The sequence below is a fragment of the Artemia sp. Qi Xiang Cuo genome, chromosome 8 (genome assembly GCF_049724085.1).
Source record: "Artemia sp. Qi Xiang Cuo chromosome 8, ASM4972408v1, whole genome shotgun sequence".
NCBI lineage: Eukaryota > Metazoa > Arthropoda > Branchiopoda > Anostraca > Artemiidae > Artemia > Artemia sp. Qi Xiang Cuo.
Window position 1 is genome coordinate 50,998,233 of NC_142801.1, and position 21,162 is coordinate 51,019,394.

At 36.9% G+C, this 21,162-nt stretch overlaps 1 protein-coding gene across 1 annotated transcript in view; it reads left to right on the forward strand.

The window, feature by feature from the left end:
* The window catches only part of Arpc1 (Actin-related protein 2/3 complex, subunit 1A), a 55,313-nt gene that overhangs the window by 25,021 nt on the left and 9,130 nt on the right, over positions 1-21,162 (forward strand). Inside the window, exons 4-7 of the mRNA XM_089093567.1 lie at positions 1,740-1,848; positions 4,587-4,759; positions 8,359-8,476; positions 15,324-15,502. Coding sequence (XP_088949693.1) covers positions 1,740-1,848; positions 4,587-4,759; positions 8,359-8,476; positions 15,324-15,502 — 579 coding nt within the window. The remainder of the gene's footprint in view (positions 1-1,739; positions 1,849-4,586; positions 4,760-8,358; positions 8,477-15,323; positions 15,503-21,162) is intronic.

The window sequence follows — 21,162 nt, forward strand, 5'->3', positions numbered from 1 at the left end:
CCTCTGTCTCCAATGCATCACTCCGAGGATTATGGCACTAATTAAACATGATAAACAATACCCCAGTAAACCTAAATGAGCCCCTAGTGACGCCCAGGAAGTAGTTCTTCCTGGAATTTCTAAGCAATCATCGAAGAAATCTTAAACTGTGTGTTATATAACAACTTTCATTGCCTACGGTATCCCACTATAGAGACGTCCAAAATGCCTTCAAGGTGTCCTTGGTGGGCTCTTCATTTAAAAAACATTGTAGCTCGTAAAACATAATGTTTTTTAATTATCTATGAAATGTTTTTCAGTGAAATAATCTGTAGATGAATGTCAAATGGCAACTAATTCTGTTGATCTTTAAAAAACCTTTATCTACAGTTGCCACTGCAATGGCCGTATAATGGCTAGCTGTGTGGTCCTGACCTGCTGTGATTACCTTTTTTAAAACAGCAATATCAGTGAACATTTCAAATGGCTCGAGTATAAAGCACCAGATAGGAATTGTCTGCCTTCTCAGTTGTCTATGTCTGCACAAGTGAATCCACTTGTGCTACCCCAAACTGAAGTTCCGTGAAATCTGAATTATGTTGAGATTTGTTTGGCTAAAGTTGTGGCTGATTTAGTTTTGAAATTTGTTCAGTGAAATTCCTATCTGATCAAAATACAAATATTGCTAGTGTAACATTTTTGGTGGTTTTTTTTTTCAGCTATTTTATTTTTAAGTTATAGATTTTCGGATACACACTTGCCCAATTTTTTGAGCGTGCGGTTAATAGATAAAATATAAAACTTTGGCAAAAACAGTTACCTAAGTGTCAACATCACTAGTAAGAGAATAGATAAAAGGCTTGTCCCCCCTCCCAAAAATAGAAAAAAAAAATCCACAATAGGCTAATTATTAGTAACAAATTGTTAGTGGAAACCATACCCGAGCACTGTGAGAGACTCCCCTCCCAGAGACTGATCAGTCGACCAGCCTTCCCCCTCCCCACTTGCTAAATTGAAAAAATATAGACTAAAATGAAATATTTCGTGTTCTGACTCTTCCCATGGGCAAAATCCCCTGACCACAGCTCTTTCTTCATCCCTCCCAAGAGTTAGATCTGTGTCCATCTACAGTGGGAACACATAAACTAAAACTTCAGTACAATCTGAATATCTTAAATCAAACTTTAATTAATCAAATTTTCGTTTCTCGTCACCAGCTAGCGAAACAACAGAAAAATAAATATAGCACCTAATGCACAAGCTTAAGCATAATCTTAAATGTTTTGAATTTCGTGCTATCGTTCCTAAAACGGTAATCCTCTTAGCTGGTCTTTCAAGCTCTAGAATCATGAGTTATCTACAGCGCTACTTTGCAACTGTTTCCAGTGTTTAGTGGCTTAATATTTACAGCACATCTTGGTCAATTGTCTTCAAAGGTAGCCAAGGAAAAATCCTGAAGAGATGCTATCTTGTCGTGAGATAGGTACCAATCTCAAAGAAACTGGACCTCGTGATATTATTATCTATGCCCATATTAATTAGTGTTTAGGATGTCAGTACTGTTTGTTAGGAACTAAAGGGAGGCCGTAGAATGCTAATATGGAGCGGCTTTAGTAGTTCTTTTCTCTACAGATTGTCTTGAATAAGTCTGGTTCGAGGGATACCATACTGACGAACAACAATGGAATACCAGATGAATGCCAAGAGTAGGTTAATTGGGATCCCATCAAACGTCATATTTAGTGCTACTCCTTTTTTAGGATAGGAACGCTTATGTTTGGAGTCAAGAGAGTAATGGAAAGTGGTTGCCGACGTTGGTTCTTCTCAGGATAAACCGCGCTGCTACCTGTGTTCGTTGGTCACCATTAGGTTGGTATTTTGCCATTAATTTTGTATATCGAGGTCATTGTATGTGTACTGTGTATATACAGATTTTGCTGAAATTCAATTACTTTTTGTTCTAGTTTTCCAAGATGCTTAGGAAAGCGAAATCCAACAAATTCTCAAAGAACCTGTTTAAAATGGTATCACCGATGTCTTATTTTATTATATATTTATCGGTGAAACATTTGTATGCATCGTCGCAATCATCTACTTGATGAGTAGATGATTGTATGCAATCACCTACTTTTTAAAACTACTTTGAAATTGTCGGTTTATGAGCTTGTTTCTTTTTTCCTTGCTGTATTATTCATCTTCCTGTAATATATTTTAAATTGGATTATATCACCAGCTCAAATGAAAACGAAAAACAGAATGAGAAAAGGGACTTAAATAGAAATATAATAGTAATAGGTAATAAAGTGAGGAACTAATTCAAATTGAAGTAATAATAAAACGAAAATAATAACAAATATAGAATATTGCTCATAAAATAAAACAAATCGTTATACTTTTCAAAGGAGAGACATAGCCGAATATCGTTTGGTAGATATTTCCAATATTTCCCACTTGTATTGAATCTTATATCCATTAAAATTTGTAATTTGAATTCAAAATCCTCAAAACTGCTAGGGTTTCGATATTGTTAAAATCAAATTCACTTTAAAATGTATCTTTACTCATACCTCTAGGCCAATATTTTGTGTTGGTTGGACTGTTAAGAGTTCAATTTAAACATACCCATAGAATAAATAGACACTATAGGCCTATTCATGAATGAACTTGGTCAGATTGGCCTCTATAAGTACCAGTAATAACCGGACAAGAAGTGAGATTTTGACTGTTGAAAGGTCAAATTTAGAATGAATTGCCGACTATAGTGTGTTCAGTATATACGACGATGAACATCATTAGAACATCATTTCAGGATATTGACATAAAAATATACTTATATTAAAAAAAAACTGACCGCAAAATAGCTAGTTGAGAGGCCAATTGACCATATTCCGACTCTGCACCGCCAGTACGACACTCCTCTGCTAATTCAAATTTAGCTTCCCTTTTCTTGACCCTCATTATTGGTTATACGTTTTCATTGATGTATAACCACATTCTTTATTAATTTTTAGCAATCGATGGTGTCATTAAGAGAGGGGGAATTCGCCACCCTTGATTTCTTGTTCCCCTCCCACCGGATTTAGAAATATACTGTTTTGGGGTATTTCCGTTGATAAGGGTTTTTTAGTATTAAAAAATAATGAAACAACAAGACAAAATTACTTTCCTAGATTTTGAAAATTTATTTCCTCCCCCCTCATTTTCATGAATGGACGGTACTGAGTCCACTCAGAGTAAAAGAAAACATTATTTTTAGAATACCTGGAAAAATTGAAACTTCTTAAGTCAAGAAATGAAATCATGAAATGCTCATAATATAAATTCTATTCAAGTACCTTATGACCAAATCCTTCAATGCAAACTTAACGATTGTCATGATTGTGAGAAAGTTCTAACGAGTTTTTATGTCATAATGGCTCCATGCTTTAATTGATTTTTTAAAAGAAAAATAAATGAATTTATTTTAGAAGAAATAATAAATTTTTCTAGGTAGTAGAGAATTTTTTTTACCTTTTAGTGTCCTTAGAAATAAAAGGATTTTAAATTATTTTTCCTTTTCTTTTCGTTACATCTTGCAATCAGTTTACATAAAAAAAAATTCTGCAGATTCTATCACTTTCCAAGGCCCTTTCAAGACATTTAACTATTAAAGGATGACACTTTTATTCCAGCAAGTTGAATATGCGATATCCTGAGGCCACTCCTTCCTCTCCTTCCAAAAAACTGGTAGCCATTTCATTATCTGTAACCGAGTAATTAGAGTCAATGCAGTAGCCTATAAATAGTGTTAATGAAATATTATAAAGTAATCGATTAACGTTGATGGGTTATTTATAATGTATTCATGTTTTGTCATTGAAAATCAAGACATGTACGCAGGGTTGGCTCAATCGGAACAGGAGAAATAGATGAACTATTGACTACAAGTTCTAAACAGGAAAATTGAAAAAAGTGTTTTAATATCAATCGCTTTTAAACAAACGTAAACTTCGTTTTTTCACTATATTCCGTAAATTAACTTTTATTTCAAGTATTTTACACTTACTGATTATGTGAAGAATTTTTTTTTTTTTGGGGGGGGGGAGGGGGGGGTCAAAACTAATGTGCTATTGTGACTAATTTTACCCATGTGGCAACAGAAAATTAACGTGTTTGCCACTTACTCTGTGTTACAAACCTAGGAAATCTCCTGTTGTCAAGTAGGACTTGCATTTTTTGGGGGGGGGGGTCAAAACTAATGTGCTATTGTGACTAATTTTGCCATGTGGCAATAGAAAATTAACGTGTTTGCCACTTACTCTGTGTTACAAACCTAGGAAATCTCCTGTTGTCAAGTAGGGCTTGCATAGGAAGGCAAGAGTGAAACTTACTTTTAAGGGTATGCTGAATGACGCAAATTGAGCCGGGATTAAAAATTGCTTTAAGTATTCAAGAATTTTTGGGAGGTGGCAAAATTAGAAGCTTTAAACTCGCTCAGATGGGGGCAGAATATTAGCCAGTGTCTCGGCCTTAGATACCGTAATACTGCAACAAGCTTGTTGTAGCAGTAGTCTATGTGACTGGGAGTTTTTTTTTTTTTTATTGGTTTAACTTCTCCTTTTTTTAAGAAAATAAGTTTGCCGTTGGCTCTGGAGCTCGTCTGATTTCAATTTGTTATTTTGAAAAAGAGAACAATTGGTGGGTGTCTAAACATATCAAAAAACCAATCAGATCAACTGTGACTTCCATTGATTGGCACCCAAACAATGTCCTTATTGCATGCGGTTCCACTGACTACAAGGTAATGCTGTTTTTTCTTTAGTGTACCTTTTTACTGATTTAGCTTGTGACAGTTCTCCAGAATTATTTTATGTTTTATGAGTATGTCACTTCAGGATATGCTCTGAGCAGACACCCCCTTGCTCGAGATGCTAAATATTAAAAAGCTTAATTTTAGAAAGGCATTGGTGAATCCTCCTCCTCTCCCCACCGAAGCAACTTGATGCATATCAGACAAACATGTATTCGGGCATGGATCGACGAATTTAAAAGTATTTAACTGATATGTTTTCCTTTTAAGTTCTACCCGCAATAACAATTGGCTGAAACAATACTGCTACTACTATTAAAGACTCACTGCAGCACCAAGCCGCCTGAGGCCAACATAGCTACGCAGGCTCATCCTCCATCCCAATCTATTCAAAGCCTCCCTCTTCACATCCTTCCAAAAAGTTCCAATTTCCCTCAAATATTTCCTTACAACATCCTCCCACCCCAACCGAGGACGAACTACTTTTTGTTTATTCTTAGACAGTTGGCGGAAAAGGACGATTTTTGGCAATCTGTCATCTTTCATCCGCAGAACGTGTCTTAGCCATCTCAACCTTTCTCTCGTTCTGGCCCATGAAAATGGGATTGTGTGACAATTGTCGTACAGCTTACATTTTGAGATACGATCAGTCAGTCAGGTATCCAAAACATTCCGTAAGCAACTTCGCTGGAAAACATCTAGCAAATCCTCCCCCATTATGCGGAGCACCCACGCTTCAGAACCAACCCAACTTGACCACTGTCGTCACTTTAGCTGCCAATATTCCAATCTTGGAGTGCTAACTTATCTTCCTATTCTTCCAAACTTTTTCAACTGCGAAAAAAAACACACCGGGTCTTGGCTGTTCTACTATTAATATCTTTGGCCGGCGTTTAACCCCCCCCCCCCCCGTGGAAAATACCCCACCCCTGGAAAAATAAGGTTTTCCAATTTGAGAATTTTATTTGAGTTTTTTTTTCGTATGGGGAAGGAATTTTGGTACTTGTGTGTATTATGCACCACTCACTCAAGTTTACGTTGTGTAAAACTTGACAACAAACCGTTTCGTCCCTTAGTCTTTCAGCTTAACATGAGAAAATAGAAAGACAAGTGACAGAATAGATTGAAAATATATAATTTCGAAATATTTGCACATAAGGGGGGGGGGGTAACGTATTCTGACAGTTTGAAGTCAGAAAACAAGGTATCTGGAAATTTTGTTAACTAAAAAAAAAAAAAAAAAATCCGAGTATAAAGTAAATGTAGTGTTTCATTTAAGTGTTTTTTCCAAGTGTTAAGTGTTTTTTTTTTCAATAACTGATTTTCCAATTATTAAGTACTATTATTAGGTTAATGTAGTGTTTCATTTAAGTGTTTTATGATGATCGATGATCAAAGTTTATGTTATTTGTGCCTTTCACCTATGTTATTTTACTATGTTCATGGCATCTATCTATCTAATATGCAGAATAATTATACCAAAAATATTTTGCATGGAGACCCGCTATACTTTACCCTCCCCCCCTAATATTCAAATCTATAGCCCAAATTTATTTCTAAAGTGACGAAAAAACTGGTGTGTTCTTGAATTTTACACAGCGTAAACTTGACTGAGTGGCGCATAATACACAAGTACCAAAATTCGTTCTTCCTACGGAAATAAAAAAATTGAACTCAAATAAAATTCTCAAATTTGAAAAGCCTTAATTTCCACGGGGAAAGGGGGTATTTTCCGGGGGAGGGGGTAAACGGCTAGAACCTAAGACTGCACCCACCATTTTTACTAATAATTCTACATAGGTAAGTGAAGGTGTCCACTTGATCGATCTTCTTATTACCCAACATCACCTCTTCACCTTCGCTTATTCCTAGTCTTAGCAAGTTAGTGCTCTTGACATTAATTTTCAAACCTAGCCTTGCAGTCTCAACTCGCAAAACCTCTAAAAGTTAATTCAATGTGCCAACACGTTCATCAAGATTGCTTAAATTATCAACATAATCTAAGTCTATGATAGTTTAACTTCCCCAATTGATTCCGTGTTCTACCATTGTTTTTACTGTGCTATTAGGACAAAGTCCATCAAAATGATCCATATAATTAGGATTAAGACGCGCAGCCGTGCTTAAATTTTGGTTTAATATAAAAACAGCTACTAACCTCATTTCCTCCCTTAACCGCAGCAATATTAATCTCATACATAGCACTAATCACTTTAATGTATTTATCTGGTATACCATAGAAGGATAGGACTTTCGCTAAGCTCTTCTATCAACTGAATCAAGTGCTTGCTCGTAATTCATAAAACTGAGGGCTAAAGGGGTTTGGTGGCTCAAGCACTTCTCAATTATAAAATTTGGTCGACGCTTCATCTTCCTTGTCCTTCCTGTTCCTAGTACTGTCATTAATTCTTTCTTCAAAGTCAAAGTGTTCTGCCCATCTCTCTTCACACAGCGACACCATCATTGACTGCACAAACTATTTTCCCAAACTATTATTCTATCCATCTTCTACATTGTCAAACCTTGAAATCTCCAGTTTAGTATTCAACTGTTCGTGGAAATTTTTTCTCAAATTTTCATCCTGGAGTTTACTAACGTCATAGCTTCTCGGAAGGGGACCCCTCCTAAATTTCAGCTTTAGGTTAATCCTAGATACTACTAGATGGTGATCTTTGCTTTTAACATCAATAACAGCACTCCTACATCTTGTATAGATCTTGCCATCATCTTAATACCATATTAAGTTTTTGGCTATTTTATGACCAAATCCTGTATTGGTTATAACTAGATTGTTATACCTACAAATTTGCAGCACTTTGTATCTATTCCTGTTTTCTTTTCCTACATCAAATTTACCTAGGATCTCGTTAGTACCGCTTCCATGAACGTTTATGTACTTGAATGCCTAGAATGTTGTTATCTATTATTTATTGGCTTAGCTTTGTTCAACTCCGCCCACTTTTTACCTGTTGGTAAACGTAGAAAGTAATAAAATATATTAAATACGGAGTGCATTTGCTGTATTTAGGAAATTCCAATGCAGATGATTTTATTTTCACTATTCTATGGTTTGAGTAGATCAATGCCTTATATTTACATTCAAAGAAATATATTATACTCATATTTTCTTGTTAACTGTCGAAGAAACTTAAGTCGTCGCATATTGCCGAACTGTAATATCTTATCTGTGAATGAGAACTTACAGGGGAGATTGTATTTCTTTGAAAACTTTTACTCCATTATTATATATAAAAGCAGCAAGACAGGCGTGTACTAGACTAGTAACAAGGTTATCTAAGAGATTTTATTTTTCAAAAAGGGTAAGTTTTACAGGTGGTTTCTCTTTTCTTTCAATACCAGATAAAATTTTTTTTTACAAAAATCGAATACTAGATTTAGGGTATGGCTCGCCTGAGGGTTTGGCACATTTTGAATTTTTGCCCAAAACAACTTTATAATTTCACCCTTGTTAACTACTTGTGCTAAAAATAGTTTTAATTTTGACGCTATTAAGTTAGGAATCAACCACCAAAAAGTATTTGCATGTGTAAAATGATAACCTTGAGTTAATGAGCCAAATTATTTTATAGGCTCGTGTATTTTCGGCTTGGATAAAAGATATTGAGGAGAAACCCTCTCCGACTACTTGGGGAGTCAAAATGCCTCTGCAACAACTAATGGCTGAATTTCCATGTTCCGCCAACGGAGGTAAGCGAGTTATTTCTTGCAATGTCATGTACAATTTATCCTCCAAGTTAAGGAATAATTATCTGGGAATACTTGGTCTTATGCATTGAGTAGAAAATAAAAAAGAACTATTAACATAAATAAAAAGTTAGGAGAAGGGGCCCAGTGGCGGATCCAAGGGAGGGGCGAGGGGGCGCGCGCCTCCCTAACGTAGTCTAAAGCAGTGTAATTTACTTAATTAACGCAAGTTTGCGTTAATTAATCTTGCTCATAACGCACGTTTATCAGATCAACCTATTCCCCCCCCCCCTAAAAAAAATTCCTGGATCCGCCCTTAGAGGGGACAGGCTCTAATTGGATTAAAGAAATGCCTTCAATTATCTAGCTCAAACACCGCTTGACATAATTTTTTGGTGTGTGTTATATGGTTAATATGCATTTAGATACACAAAGGAGAGAAATTAGGGCTACTCATTTTTCACCGGCCCAAAGGATCTGTCTCTTAGGAAGTCATCTGTTCTATACCCAGGCGTGGGCCACTGTGCACCTGTGTATAAATAGACATTTTTGGGAACTTGTAACCATTTAAAAGTAATTTTTACCTTTACTTGTCGTTTAATATCCAAAAGGTTAAATTTCATGTAAATTTTTACAATTCTCTGTGGAGGGGGATCGAATATCCCGAACGGCCTGGGTGCGATATTGTCTGTATGCTGAAATCACAGTTCATATAATTATCCAGTAAGCTTATCGCAGATCATTTCTGGTCTTCGTTCTCGGTGCGAACAAAAAGCTCCTCCCACTTCTTCGTGCAGTTATTAATAGCGGGTTTCCACTTGTTTCCGATTGTTTCGCGTCTGACTTATCTACCCGTGAAAAGATCTGACGCCGCTTATGTTTCTACGTTCTCTGGAGCACTCGCACCCCGGTCCGGGTTTTTATAATGGTTGAGATAGGGAATGATCATACTGGATAATTATATGAACTGTGGCTGAAATTAAGCCACAATATTCAGTCTCACACTATAATTTCTACAGATGTTTTATTGTGAGGATGTTTGTCTTCGTTAGAAATTGCTTCCTTGAGAAACTCGACGCTGTTTTTTAGTTTTCTTTTTAAACCTGGCCGTTTGGTTTTAGTGCACCCGCATAAAATTGTAACAAAATTTATTTTTTCTTATGTCATATAGACAAAGGCAATTTATTCTAGTTGAACTTCTTGCGCTGATTTTGAAAATGCAATCAGCGCATTTCTTTCAAACATAGTTGTTTGAATTAGCACTTTTGGTCAAGGCAATTTAATTGGTATACTTTCCATTCAATCCGACACCATTTTTCATGGGCTGCAGACTATTTTTTTTTTTTTTTTTTTTTGAATAGAAGAAATTTATTTTCACACTCAAAATTTGCCAAATAAGGGATGTAGTGGTTTATTCTGTTTCTGACTTCTCCCTTGAAGCAGCCCATAAACAAAGTATCGCAAGCGTTTAAAATGTATTACCCCTCTAAAAGTGCATTGTCTGCTGCCTTAACGAACCCGATTAAAATTGGTTTCGAAATATTCCGTCTAGAAGAATTCTGCTTTTTGCCTCGAAAGTGTTATCGGTGTCTTCATGCGGGGCACATTGCGGCAGACTGTAAGGAAACTGAAACTTGTAGCCGCTGTGGAGAAACTGGCCACACAAGCTCCCCTGAGAACCCTTGTCAAAATCCTACTCGGTACCTGAATTGCAATTTGACTAGGCACACATGTTATTACTATGCCTGTCCTGATAACAGAAAAAACTTTAAAGATGGATCACGCTCCCAAAATGTGTAGTATTCTGTCTTGGAATATAAATGGGAAAGCACTTGAGAAAACAGTTCTGCTTAATACTATGAGCCTAACAAATGAAGTAATTTGTATGCAAGAGCATCTGCTTTCCGAGGACAATACTAACCTGCTCAAGTTCTCAAGTTCACTCCAGTGTTTTTATTCGGCCAGCTGAACGTGTGAAATCCAGAGGTCGGCCATCTGGTGGTTTAGCCACTTTGGTGAGAAAGTCTCCTCAGGCTGAACTTTTAGCATCAAGTAAACACTTCCTCGCTGTTAAAGTTCGCGATACTGTGATAATAAACGTCTATCTTCTTACTAATTATAGATCTAGCCTCTCGGAAAGCAAGTTCACGGCTGCATGTACTCAGCTAAGCCGTTTCGTGAAGGCTCGAATTCCTTGGAATACAAAAGTTCTATTAATAGGGGACTTCAATTGTGGCCTACTTAATACCGAATCTGAAAGGACTCAAATCGTTATAGGTTCCCTTCCTGATCAGTTAAATGTCGTTGATAAGGACAGAGCTTACACAATTATCAGTGTTGCCAACACCGTCTCAAATCTTGACCATGTGTTAACGAACTTCCCGGTGAGTGACAAAGTAAAAGTTGCAGCTGATGGTTCATACTCTGACCATTTGCCTTTCTCATTGTCAATAACACTGGACTGTCCAAAGTTCTCGGGTCCGTGCAAATCCCAATGGAGAGCATACAGTGACTGGAAACAAGTTTCGAATGATCTCTTTGCGGCTACTTGTGGTGATATCTTGAGTAAAATAAAAGTTCCCTTCCATCTGTTGCAGAGAAATACAAACTCGTATTGCAGTGAAAGTGAAATACGTCTGCAGATAAACATGTACTGTCAAGAAATATCGAATTCTCTGAGTATCGTGGAGAGTGTAGCTGTTCCTGTGAAGTGTATCCATAATAGATCACAGGTGAAAGGGTGGTCTAGAAATCCGGAGCTAGCGGCGGCTTGTGCGTCGGTGAAGCTATGGCTGAAAGTTTGGCATGATAGCGGGAAACCACGAAGTGGAATAGTGAACGAGATTCGAATCCATACTAAACGAAAGTTCAATAAAGCGTTAGATGCCCACCGTGCAACCCTCAAAGAAAATTTTGTGCAAAAGCTCAGTAAGAATCCGAACCTTATTTGGTCGCTTCGGTCTAAGCCTGAAGAAGCTAAACCTACGTCTGATATTTCTGCTCATCAGTGGAGTGCTTACTTTGAATCTGAGTTCAAAGTGCCTGATCCAGTTCTGCAGTCTAATTACGAGAATGAGCTGGCTTCTATGCTTACCGACACCTTCGACGATTTCTCAGTGTCACCGGTCACAATTTGCCAGGCCGTTAAAAAGCTGAAAAGGGTATACGCAAAAGGCTGCGAAAGTATTTGTGCTCTACATATTTCTTTAGAAGTTTATGTTCTTCACTCTCATATTGCCCATCTCTTTCAGATTATTTTGACACAAGGGATAGTCCCGGGTTGCTTTAATCTGGGTATGGTGATCCTGATATTAAGGAAGGGGAAGTCATCCGAACAGTCTTCTTCGTATCAGCCAGTAGCGATATCTTCAGTATTTTGTAAACTATTCGAGATTCTTTTGTTTGATGAGATTAATGATAAGTGTGAGATGCCTCCACACCAGTTTGGTTTTCGAAAAGGCCTCGGGTGCACCCATGTACTTTATCTTCTTGCTAACATATTACTTGATGCTCATCTCTCGCGAAAAACTTTGATATCAGGTCAGTATGATGTCAGGAGAGCTTTTCACTCTGGGATTCATGCCCAGATTTTGGTTGAGCTGTGTAAGCAAGGCGTGCGTTCTTCTATTGTAAGGTCACTACGTGATATGTATAGAAACCTCAAGCTTCGTGTTCGTTTGCAAGATGGTGAGCTTAGTGGAGAGATATCCGTACATAATTGAATTAAGCAAGGGGCTATAACGTCTCCTACTTTGTATAATAACAGTGTTAATGATGCACAACATGTTATCTCTCCGAGTTATATTTGCAAGCATATTGACTTGTCACTTCTGGGTTTTGCAGATGATCTTTTAAATCTGTCTCGGTTGCTTTCTTTGTTAGAAAATAATTTCTCGCGTCTTCAAAAAAGTAATGCCGATATTGGTTTGCAGTTTAATGTAAAAAAGTCTGCTGTTTTGTTTTTTAATTGCCCTGAAGATAATGCTACAGTCAGGCTTGGTGGAATTACCGTAACAACATCTAGTCAGATTACGTAACTTGGCTTGCTGATTGGTCGTAATCTTCGAAAGATCCGGTCTTTACTAATTGATCACCTTTCTAGAAAAGAGCGCATTGCCTATGCGGGTGTTGTCACTAGTCGTCCCAATTCAAGCCGTAAATATCTGGCTCGTCTTTATATTGCAGTAGCTTTGCCTCATTTCTTGTACCTGTCTCCTTTTTGGAAGCTCCTGAGTGCACGAAACAAGAAAGACATAAGGTCGGTTTTTCAAGTATGCCCGATATCTGCTTCAAGTGCCACGTTTGGTAGAAACCGCCATACTGTTGCGAAATATGGAATTGTTGAGCCTCTCATTGTCGTGGAGGAGGTAATTCAGAATTAAGTGAAAAAACTGGAGCTTCTGGATCACGAGTGGGCCCACCTTCTCAAATAGTTAAGTTATTATATAGTTCTTTCTGTTTGTATTTGTTTTTCTTGCCAGTTTTTGCTGTTTCTTTCTTTTCTAGTTTGTGCTCTGTCTTTTTCTGTTGATTGTAAGACAGGATATTAATAAAATTCATTCATTCGCGAGAGTGGTAAATTTGCCCTATCTGTGTTCATCCATATCTGTTTTTATACAAATTAATTAAAAAAAAAACTTTTTCCACAAATTAAGTTTTTCAAAGAAAAGTAAAGAACTCCATTAAACAAAAAATGAGCAAAAATAAAATCAAATAATCTACTAAGCGTGAAACTACCACAAATCAGCATCGATAAATAAATGAAACCCAAAACGAACAGAAATTGTAATAAATAACCGAGTGGAACTCAAAACGAGCAGAAATTAAACAACATAGCACAGTTTATTATGGCTTTCTTTTTCTTTTAGATGTAGACAAAAACTGCTTTTGAAAACGTCTGATTATATTTTTGGATTTATGTAAAATATTGCGTTGGTAACACTAAAGTCAGAGCACCCAGATTTTGCAAAAAAAGCAAAATTCAAAAAAACTGTGTTTGGTGGAATCTGTGAACGGTGTCCTTGTGTCTGTATTTTCGAATTCAGAATAAAAAATTTTGTTAGAAACACTGTGTAACTTACTTTGTCCATAATCTACGTTATGAGGAGTAACTTGCGAGATGCCTCTTAATTTGAGTTGGAAAGGATTAGATTTTTTGGCAATTAATAACAATAATAGCAGGTTCCGGTCATCCATGTTGAACGTTTCGCAGCTCGGCTTAATTCGCTTGATGTGGCCGAATCAGCACAGGGGCTGCTTATTGATTTCTTTGAGAATGATCTCAGTGAACTAGAGCCTTTGGGGAGTGTTCCACATTCGTGATGCAGTCAGTTTCTTTCTAGTAATGCTACGGAAGAATATCATCTTGAATGGTTCAGGTTTTCTTTCGTCTGGGGTTTTGAGTTTCCATATTTTGAGTCCATACATGACTATTCGAATGAGTAAGCTATGGAACAGGCGCATTTCCAGTTAGTTGGACCGATGGTTATTTTTCTGGGGAGGACTTAGTCCTTGGAAGATAAAGCAATGGCAAGTCGTCGTTTCGCATAAGACCTTTGGCAAATATCAGAGGAGTAGGCTGCTAGAGTACAACAAATGGTCAATCGCTTCTACCTGTTTTTCACCTTTGGTGAAAATGGACTGCCGGTTATTATTTATGTCCCGTAGTTATCTTAAATTTGTTCATGCTAACATTGATATCATGCAGAATAGGTTGGTAACACCAAATAGGCGGCATAGCTTAGACAGTATGGTTTATGACCTTGTGCCAGTGGTTCCTTTTAACAGTTAGTAAGTTCATCTATCGCAAGATTCTCTATCATAGGCCTCCTATTTTAGTGCCAGGGGCACTAATCGAGGGGAAGGGGGTCAGAGGGGCAACCACCCCCTCCTAGATTTTGAAAAATACTCTTTTTGGTATTTTCATTGAAAAAAAAAATTAAAGAAAAACTCTTATTCCACTCTTGATTCCTGTCCCATCTAGCATCATATCCTGGCTGCATTAGTGATAGAATGGTATTTAGAAGAGGGTGTGGTGATAAGATGCAACTTCGGAGAACTCTTTTGACGATCCCATCTGCAGTTACTAGCAGCCATTTCACCAGAAATCCCATTGTGAAGGAGGATATGCCAGAGTTCTTCCCGAAATGGACGTAAATGCGACGAATAGCTGTCAATCTTTTTCATTGAACTTGGTGTTTTATTCCATGAGTTATTGAACGACGAACATATGATCCACTGTGGGCCTACAAAGGCAGAAGCCGACCTAACATTCTTACATGACAAAAGTAGTTATTACTTGTGTTTTTCGGAGTACTGTCAGAACACCTGACTGACGGATCGTGAGTGTAGGACTATGTTGAGGCGTTTACCAGCTAAGCCATTTAAAATCACATCTTTGGAATATATGTTTTGAGTAATTCTAGTTTTAATTTAATAGATTGCCCGCGCAATGAAGTTGGTGTTGCATATTTGGTTTTGAAGAAGTACATTTAGAAAGGGGAACGTCTAAGGGTTTATTGACCTCCATCAGTCGATGCAACAGGACTGGTAATAACTTATAATGCTTGCTTTTTGCTGAGAGTACATAATGTGTTTTAAGCTTGGATAGTGGATCTGGGGCGATTCTAGCACCAGAAGTAGGATATAAAACAAAAACTTTTATTAAAAAAAAAAAAAATTATATAAAATTTTATTAGTGAATTTGCCTTAATTTCGTAAGTGTCTATCATAATCTATTTTAAAGAAAATGCTATGAATTTAAACGAAATCAAATTAAGATATTTAATTTCATAATCTATTATTGAATTGACTTTTGATTTATTGAATACTTTACTTTTTTCTTAATAAGGTGGTTGGATCCATTGTGTAAGCTTTTCGGAAGATGGCTCCAAACTGTGTTGGGTTGGACATGATTCTTCAATTTCTGTTGTTGACTCAGCAAACAACATGGTTATGTTTAATCTAAAGACGGATGCTTTGCCTTACCTGAGCTGTCTCTGGGTCTCCGATTCATTGATTGTGGCTGCGGTGAGTAATATTTTTTTCTGTTTACCTTAAGGAGGGTTTGAAGAGGCCAACAGTACCAGAAATATTCTAGACTTAAAAAAAATGTGCTTTTTAGGTATTTTCACTGAAATTCTCAATTAAATTTTGTAGTTTCAACCCCCCCCCCCGTACATTTTGATGAATTCTACCCTCTGCTGGTAAGTTATTGAAACAAAATTGTTTTAGTAATTTTCAACCTTGACAACCCTGATGCTAGCCGAAATATTTGCCAGGATGTTTTTACGTGAAAAGTTCATGCATTCTTAAAGAAATTAAATTTAAAAAAAAGTTTTTTCAACGGAAAGTAAGCAGGAACATTAACTTAAAACGAATAGAAATTATTCCGAATATAAGGGGGGTTGCTCCTCTTCAACACCTCGCTTTTTATGCTAGATTTTTTGGGGCTTTTGACAAAAGCTTCTTATTGTTCTAACTAAACGAGCCTTGTGTTTCAGGGGTTGTTTTTAAAGAATTGGTTCAATTTTCAAACTTTAGCTTAAAGAGTGAGGTGTTGAGGAGGAGCAACCCCCCTCATATACGTAATAATTTTTGTTCGTTTTTAGTTTATAATATTACTCCTTGCTTTCAGCTGAAAAATTTGCTTTTTTATTTAATTTTTGGTCGTTTTTTAAATAATGCCAGGAAATATGACTCCACCTCCAAGGAAAAAGTCCCTCCTCCCCACGGATATATTCTCTAGGCAATTCAATCCTGGTGAAAATTTATCCCGGACAATTATCCTTAACATTTCCACGCGTAAAATTAAGTTGGCAAAGAGAAAGCAAAACATACGAAGAATTTCGTATAGAAATTCTGACGAATTCCCCCAGTGTAAAATTTAGCCCGAAAAATTCAGCCCATGCAAACTTCCATCCCCATGGAAAATTCTCCCTGTGGAAAATCCCCCCACTATAAAATTTGTCCCCTTCCCCACCTAAAAAATGTATGCATACTTCCCAATAACAAATACTATGCGCAAACAATGGGCAAATTTTATAACTTAAAAGACCTTTCTCCGGGACTATGGGGGGGGGGGGGGGGGGGGTCATGATATCTCCAACGGCATAGTTATATGGCCTTTCAACTATGCTGAACAAACTAGCTGTCTCAAAATTTTGATCGGACGATTTTGAAAAAAAGGGGCATGGAAGGGGGTCTAGTTGCCTTCAAATCTTTTTGGTCACTTAAAAAGAGCACCAGAACTTTAATATTCGTTTAAATGAAGCCTCTCCCGATATTCTAGGACACATGGGTCGATATAATCACCTCTGAAAAAAAAATTAATAAACACGCATCTGTGATCTTTCTTCTTGCAAAAAAAGAAAGAAAATTCTACATTATGAGGTTTAGGGGCTGTTTCCCCGTTTTTTCGATGATCAGTCAAATTTTCTCAGATTCGTAGCCTTTGATGGGTAAGACTAAACTTAATGAAACTTACATATTTGGAATCAGCAGAATATTCCAATTCTTGTGATATATCTATTGGTATCAAAATTCCGTTTTTTAGAATTGTTTCTGTTGAGCCGGGTCGCTCCTCACTTAAAGTTCGTTACCACGGACTGTGATAATTTATCGAATATTGTTTGTGTAACAATGACATAACTGTTTCACTGGATAACATTGAATGTTTTCGAATATCGTATAATTATATGAAAATAATAACATTTCGAAGAGTAGCTCTTAGTTCAGACATGAGCTGCATTCGCTTTAAGCAATTTTGGTTGGTTTGTTCAGAAATCTATTGAGTTTGAAAAAATCGACTTGTTGGGCAACTTGACAGTTTTTCTACGCTATAACAACAGCTCACAGACCGGTTAGTTTTAATAGACTACAGACAGTAGGGGCGAATTCAGCGATAAATTTCGGAGGGGGATAGATATTTTGATTGAGGGATGGTGGTACTGGTTAAAAAGAAAAAATAAAGTTTTTAAAATATAAGGTTCATTCTTTATCGAGATTAAATAAAAAAAACAAGTTTTTTTTAACTGAAAGGAAGGAGCGACATTAAAACTTAGAACGAACAGAAATTATTCCGTATAAGGAAGGGGTTGTCCCCTCCTCAACGCCTTGGTCTTTACGCTAAAGTTTTTTGTTGCTTAAAAAAATAAAGTTGTAAGACAGAGTCAAACTTCTAGCGTAGAGAGCGAGGCGTTGAGGAGGGGACAATCCCTTTCATATACGGAATAATTCTGTTCGTTTTAAGTTTTAATGTCGCTCCTTACTTTCAGTTAAAAAAAATTGTTTTTTATTTAATTTCTGAGCGTTTTTAATTAATGCAGTTTTGATTTTGGCTCACCGTACATGAATAATTAAAACGAAATTCACATATTAATTTTCATTTTTTTGGCTAAATGGCTTTCTCGAAATTTTGTTCTGACGTAACTTACGAATTAACTTGCGTAACGAATTACTATATTCCTATGTTTTTATTACGTGTATGAGGGAGTTCGCCCCCTATTCAATACCTCGCTCTTAACACTAAAGTTCGAATTTTGTTCGAATCACAAACCCCTGAATCACAAAGGCCGGTTAATTAGAATAGATAGCTCTATTGAAAGTACTAAAAAAAAAACTGTAGCGTAAAGAGCGAGGTACTGACTAGGCAGTGAATCATATACGTAACCATTTCTGTTCGTTTTAAGTTTCAATATTGCTACTTACTTTCAGTTGAAAAAAACTTGTTTTTTTATTTAATTTCTTATCGTTTTTTTAATAATGCTGGGAAATCCGACGCCCCCTTCATAGGAATGTCCCTTCCCCCAAGGAAACATCCTCCGTGGAAAGATTCTCCCCCGTAACCTCTACTCCGACCCCCCTCTCCCTAACAGAAAAAAATTCCTCCTGAAAATGGGTGTATACTTCCCAATAACCAATACTATATGTAAACAATGGGCAAAGTTTATAACTTGCAGCCCTTCCCCCAGGAACTTTGGGGGATTAAGTCATCTTCAAAGACATATTAATTAGATTTTCGACTATGCTGAACAAAATGGCTATCTCAAAATTTTGATTGGGTGACTTCGGGAAAAAAAATGAGCGTGGGAAGGGGCCAAGTTGCCCTCAAATTTTTTTAGTCACTTAAAAAAGGGCACAAGAACTTTTAATTTCCTTTTGCATGAGCCCTCTCACGATATTCTAGGACCACTGGATCGGTACGATCACCCCTGGGAAAAAAATAAATAAAAAATAAACTGGCATCTGTGATCTTTCTTCTGGCAAAAAATACAAAATTCCACACTTTTGCAGATAGAAGCTTGAAACTTCTATATTAGGGTTCTTGGATACGCGGAATCTGATGGTGTGATTTCCATTAAAGTTATATGACTTTTAGGGGTTGTTTCCCCCTTTTTTTTCGAAAATAAGGCAAATATTCTCAGGCCCGTAAGTTTGATCGATAAGACTAAACTTGATGAAACTTATATATTTGAAATCAGCATAAAAATTTCATTCTTTTGATGTATCTATTGGTATCAATAGATCCGTTTTTGTCAATCCGTTTTTTAGAGTTTCGGTTACTATTGAGCCGGGTCGCTCCTTACTTACAGTTCGTTACCACGAACTGTTTGACAACACTGTAAATATGCAATTATAAAATTAAATCAAGCCGCTTTTTTATTGTGGGCTAGTTTATCCAAAATGTCTTCTGCATTGACTGGAACATCCCTGTCTATGGATACTAAGGCCAATCCATTAATGCCGTTCCTAACCCGGGGCACTCATGATATAAGAATTCACTCTTCTGAGGGTAGAAAAAGAACCCTTGCACGTAGCTGTAGTGATGGGAATATTTGCACAAATCTGCAAAAATCGATTAAGAGTGGGGAAAATATTCTTATCACATTCTTTTAAGCACACTATCAAACACTTTTGTGCCAAGTTTCCCGACTGTAGCCACATTCTCCTCCACAGAGCTAACTCCGCTTACAAGCTTCCCCTATAGGTGTTCTGCGTCAAGATACCAAGAAATAAGTCAGTGTATTCGATAAATCCTTTGTTTTTCCTTCGTCGAAGGAAATGCAGTGCTGAGGAAATAGGTATTGCAGTGACTCCAGGAATGGAAATCGCTGATGCAGCTGCTGCAGAGAGTAGTCCATAAAAGGGATAAACACAGAAAGTCGGTAATACGTTTAAGGATCATCTGACGCTGTTGCGTGACTATTCCTATACGTGTTTTTTTAGCTCATCTGGGTACTCTAATGCTGATTTCATAATCCTGACACAGTTCAGGCCCTTCAGTAAAAGTGGATGAAACATAGCGCCTCTCCTCTCTCTCCTGTCTCTAACTTTGCTCCTAAAATCGTCAAAATGTTTGAGAAAGTATACAAGATCTATAGTTTCTGACTGCAAAGATGTCAAAAAATTGTGTGACAGACTAAAAACTTTACTGACAGTAACCATAGCTGCAACAAAACTGCATCTCTCAATAGCACATAGCGAAGAAATAGCTTTGCTTGAAGATTAAGAATCTGAATTGAATCAAGATGTTCTTGAATTTCCTTCATAGCCTTCCCGATAATAATAAACATCCCTTTAAACAAAATGATTGCTTTTAACTGCTCCACCCATCTAGTCTCACAAATTTGTTCCATCGTATTCTTTTTGTCCCTGTGATAAGATTACTTGCTTGAACAATTTGTTTGGAAATTGCAGAGCGTTTAGGTGAAATTCTAAAGAAATTAATTACTTACTTCAAGGTTGCTTGGCAATTTCTTATAACAGGTATGTTGTGCAAATGACTCTGGACTAAATTTAAGGAGTGACTAGCATAGTGAACATAGACTGCCTGGGGGAAAATTTCACAGAGTATAGAAGCCTAACCTTGCAACTGGCCGCTCATAGATGAAGTTCCATCATCACCTTGCCCCCTTAAGTATTTTAATTGCTCCCCATTCCAACTAAGGTTATGAAGTCAACCTTAGTTGACTTCATTCACTTTGGTTGATTATAATCAACCAAACAAGGTCTGCTATCAATCAATTGTTTCTTTTTGAAGAAGTCTATAATTTTTTATTTCCATTTTGAAATTATGGACGACTAATTAAGAAACAGGGTCGTATTTCTATATAAACACTGAAAAAGCACACGCGTGATTAAAAATGAAGTTCAATAATCTTAGGAGCCTGAGTTTACAACAGAACGTGGCTTACTTGGCAGCAGCCTGGCATCGTTCCCAGCTGCATTTTCACAGAACAAAAATTCTTGTGTGGAGATCGTCAAACATTACCCACTTGTTGTGTATACATTACTTTACATCACTGGGAACAAAACCCATAATGAATTTGGTTAGCTTTTAAGACAGTTATGTTTTAAATTTTATTTTATAAAATGAATAAATCATTCAGTTCTTATCCTCATTACAATAAGATTTACAGCGTACATTATCCTTTTAATCTATAACACTACTGAAGATTTAAAAGAATGTCGATCCTATAGGGCAAATTTCGGGGGTAGGGGTGTATCCCCGTGTTGCCCCCCTGGGTTCGCCCCTGACAGACAGCATGTGATTTGCCAAGCTCCTTGCTCTTCTTTCCGTTCCGCCAGCAAAAATTTCTTAGGATTGTCTTTCTACGTAAACACTGGGTATGGTTGAGCCAAATATGATTTAAAATCATCCACACGCTTGCATCATATCTAGTTCTTCT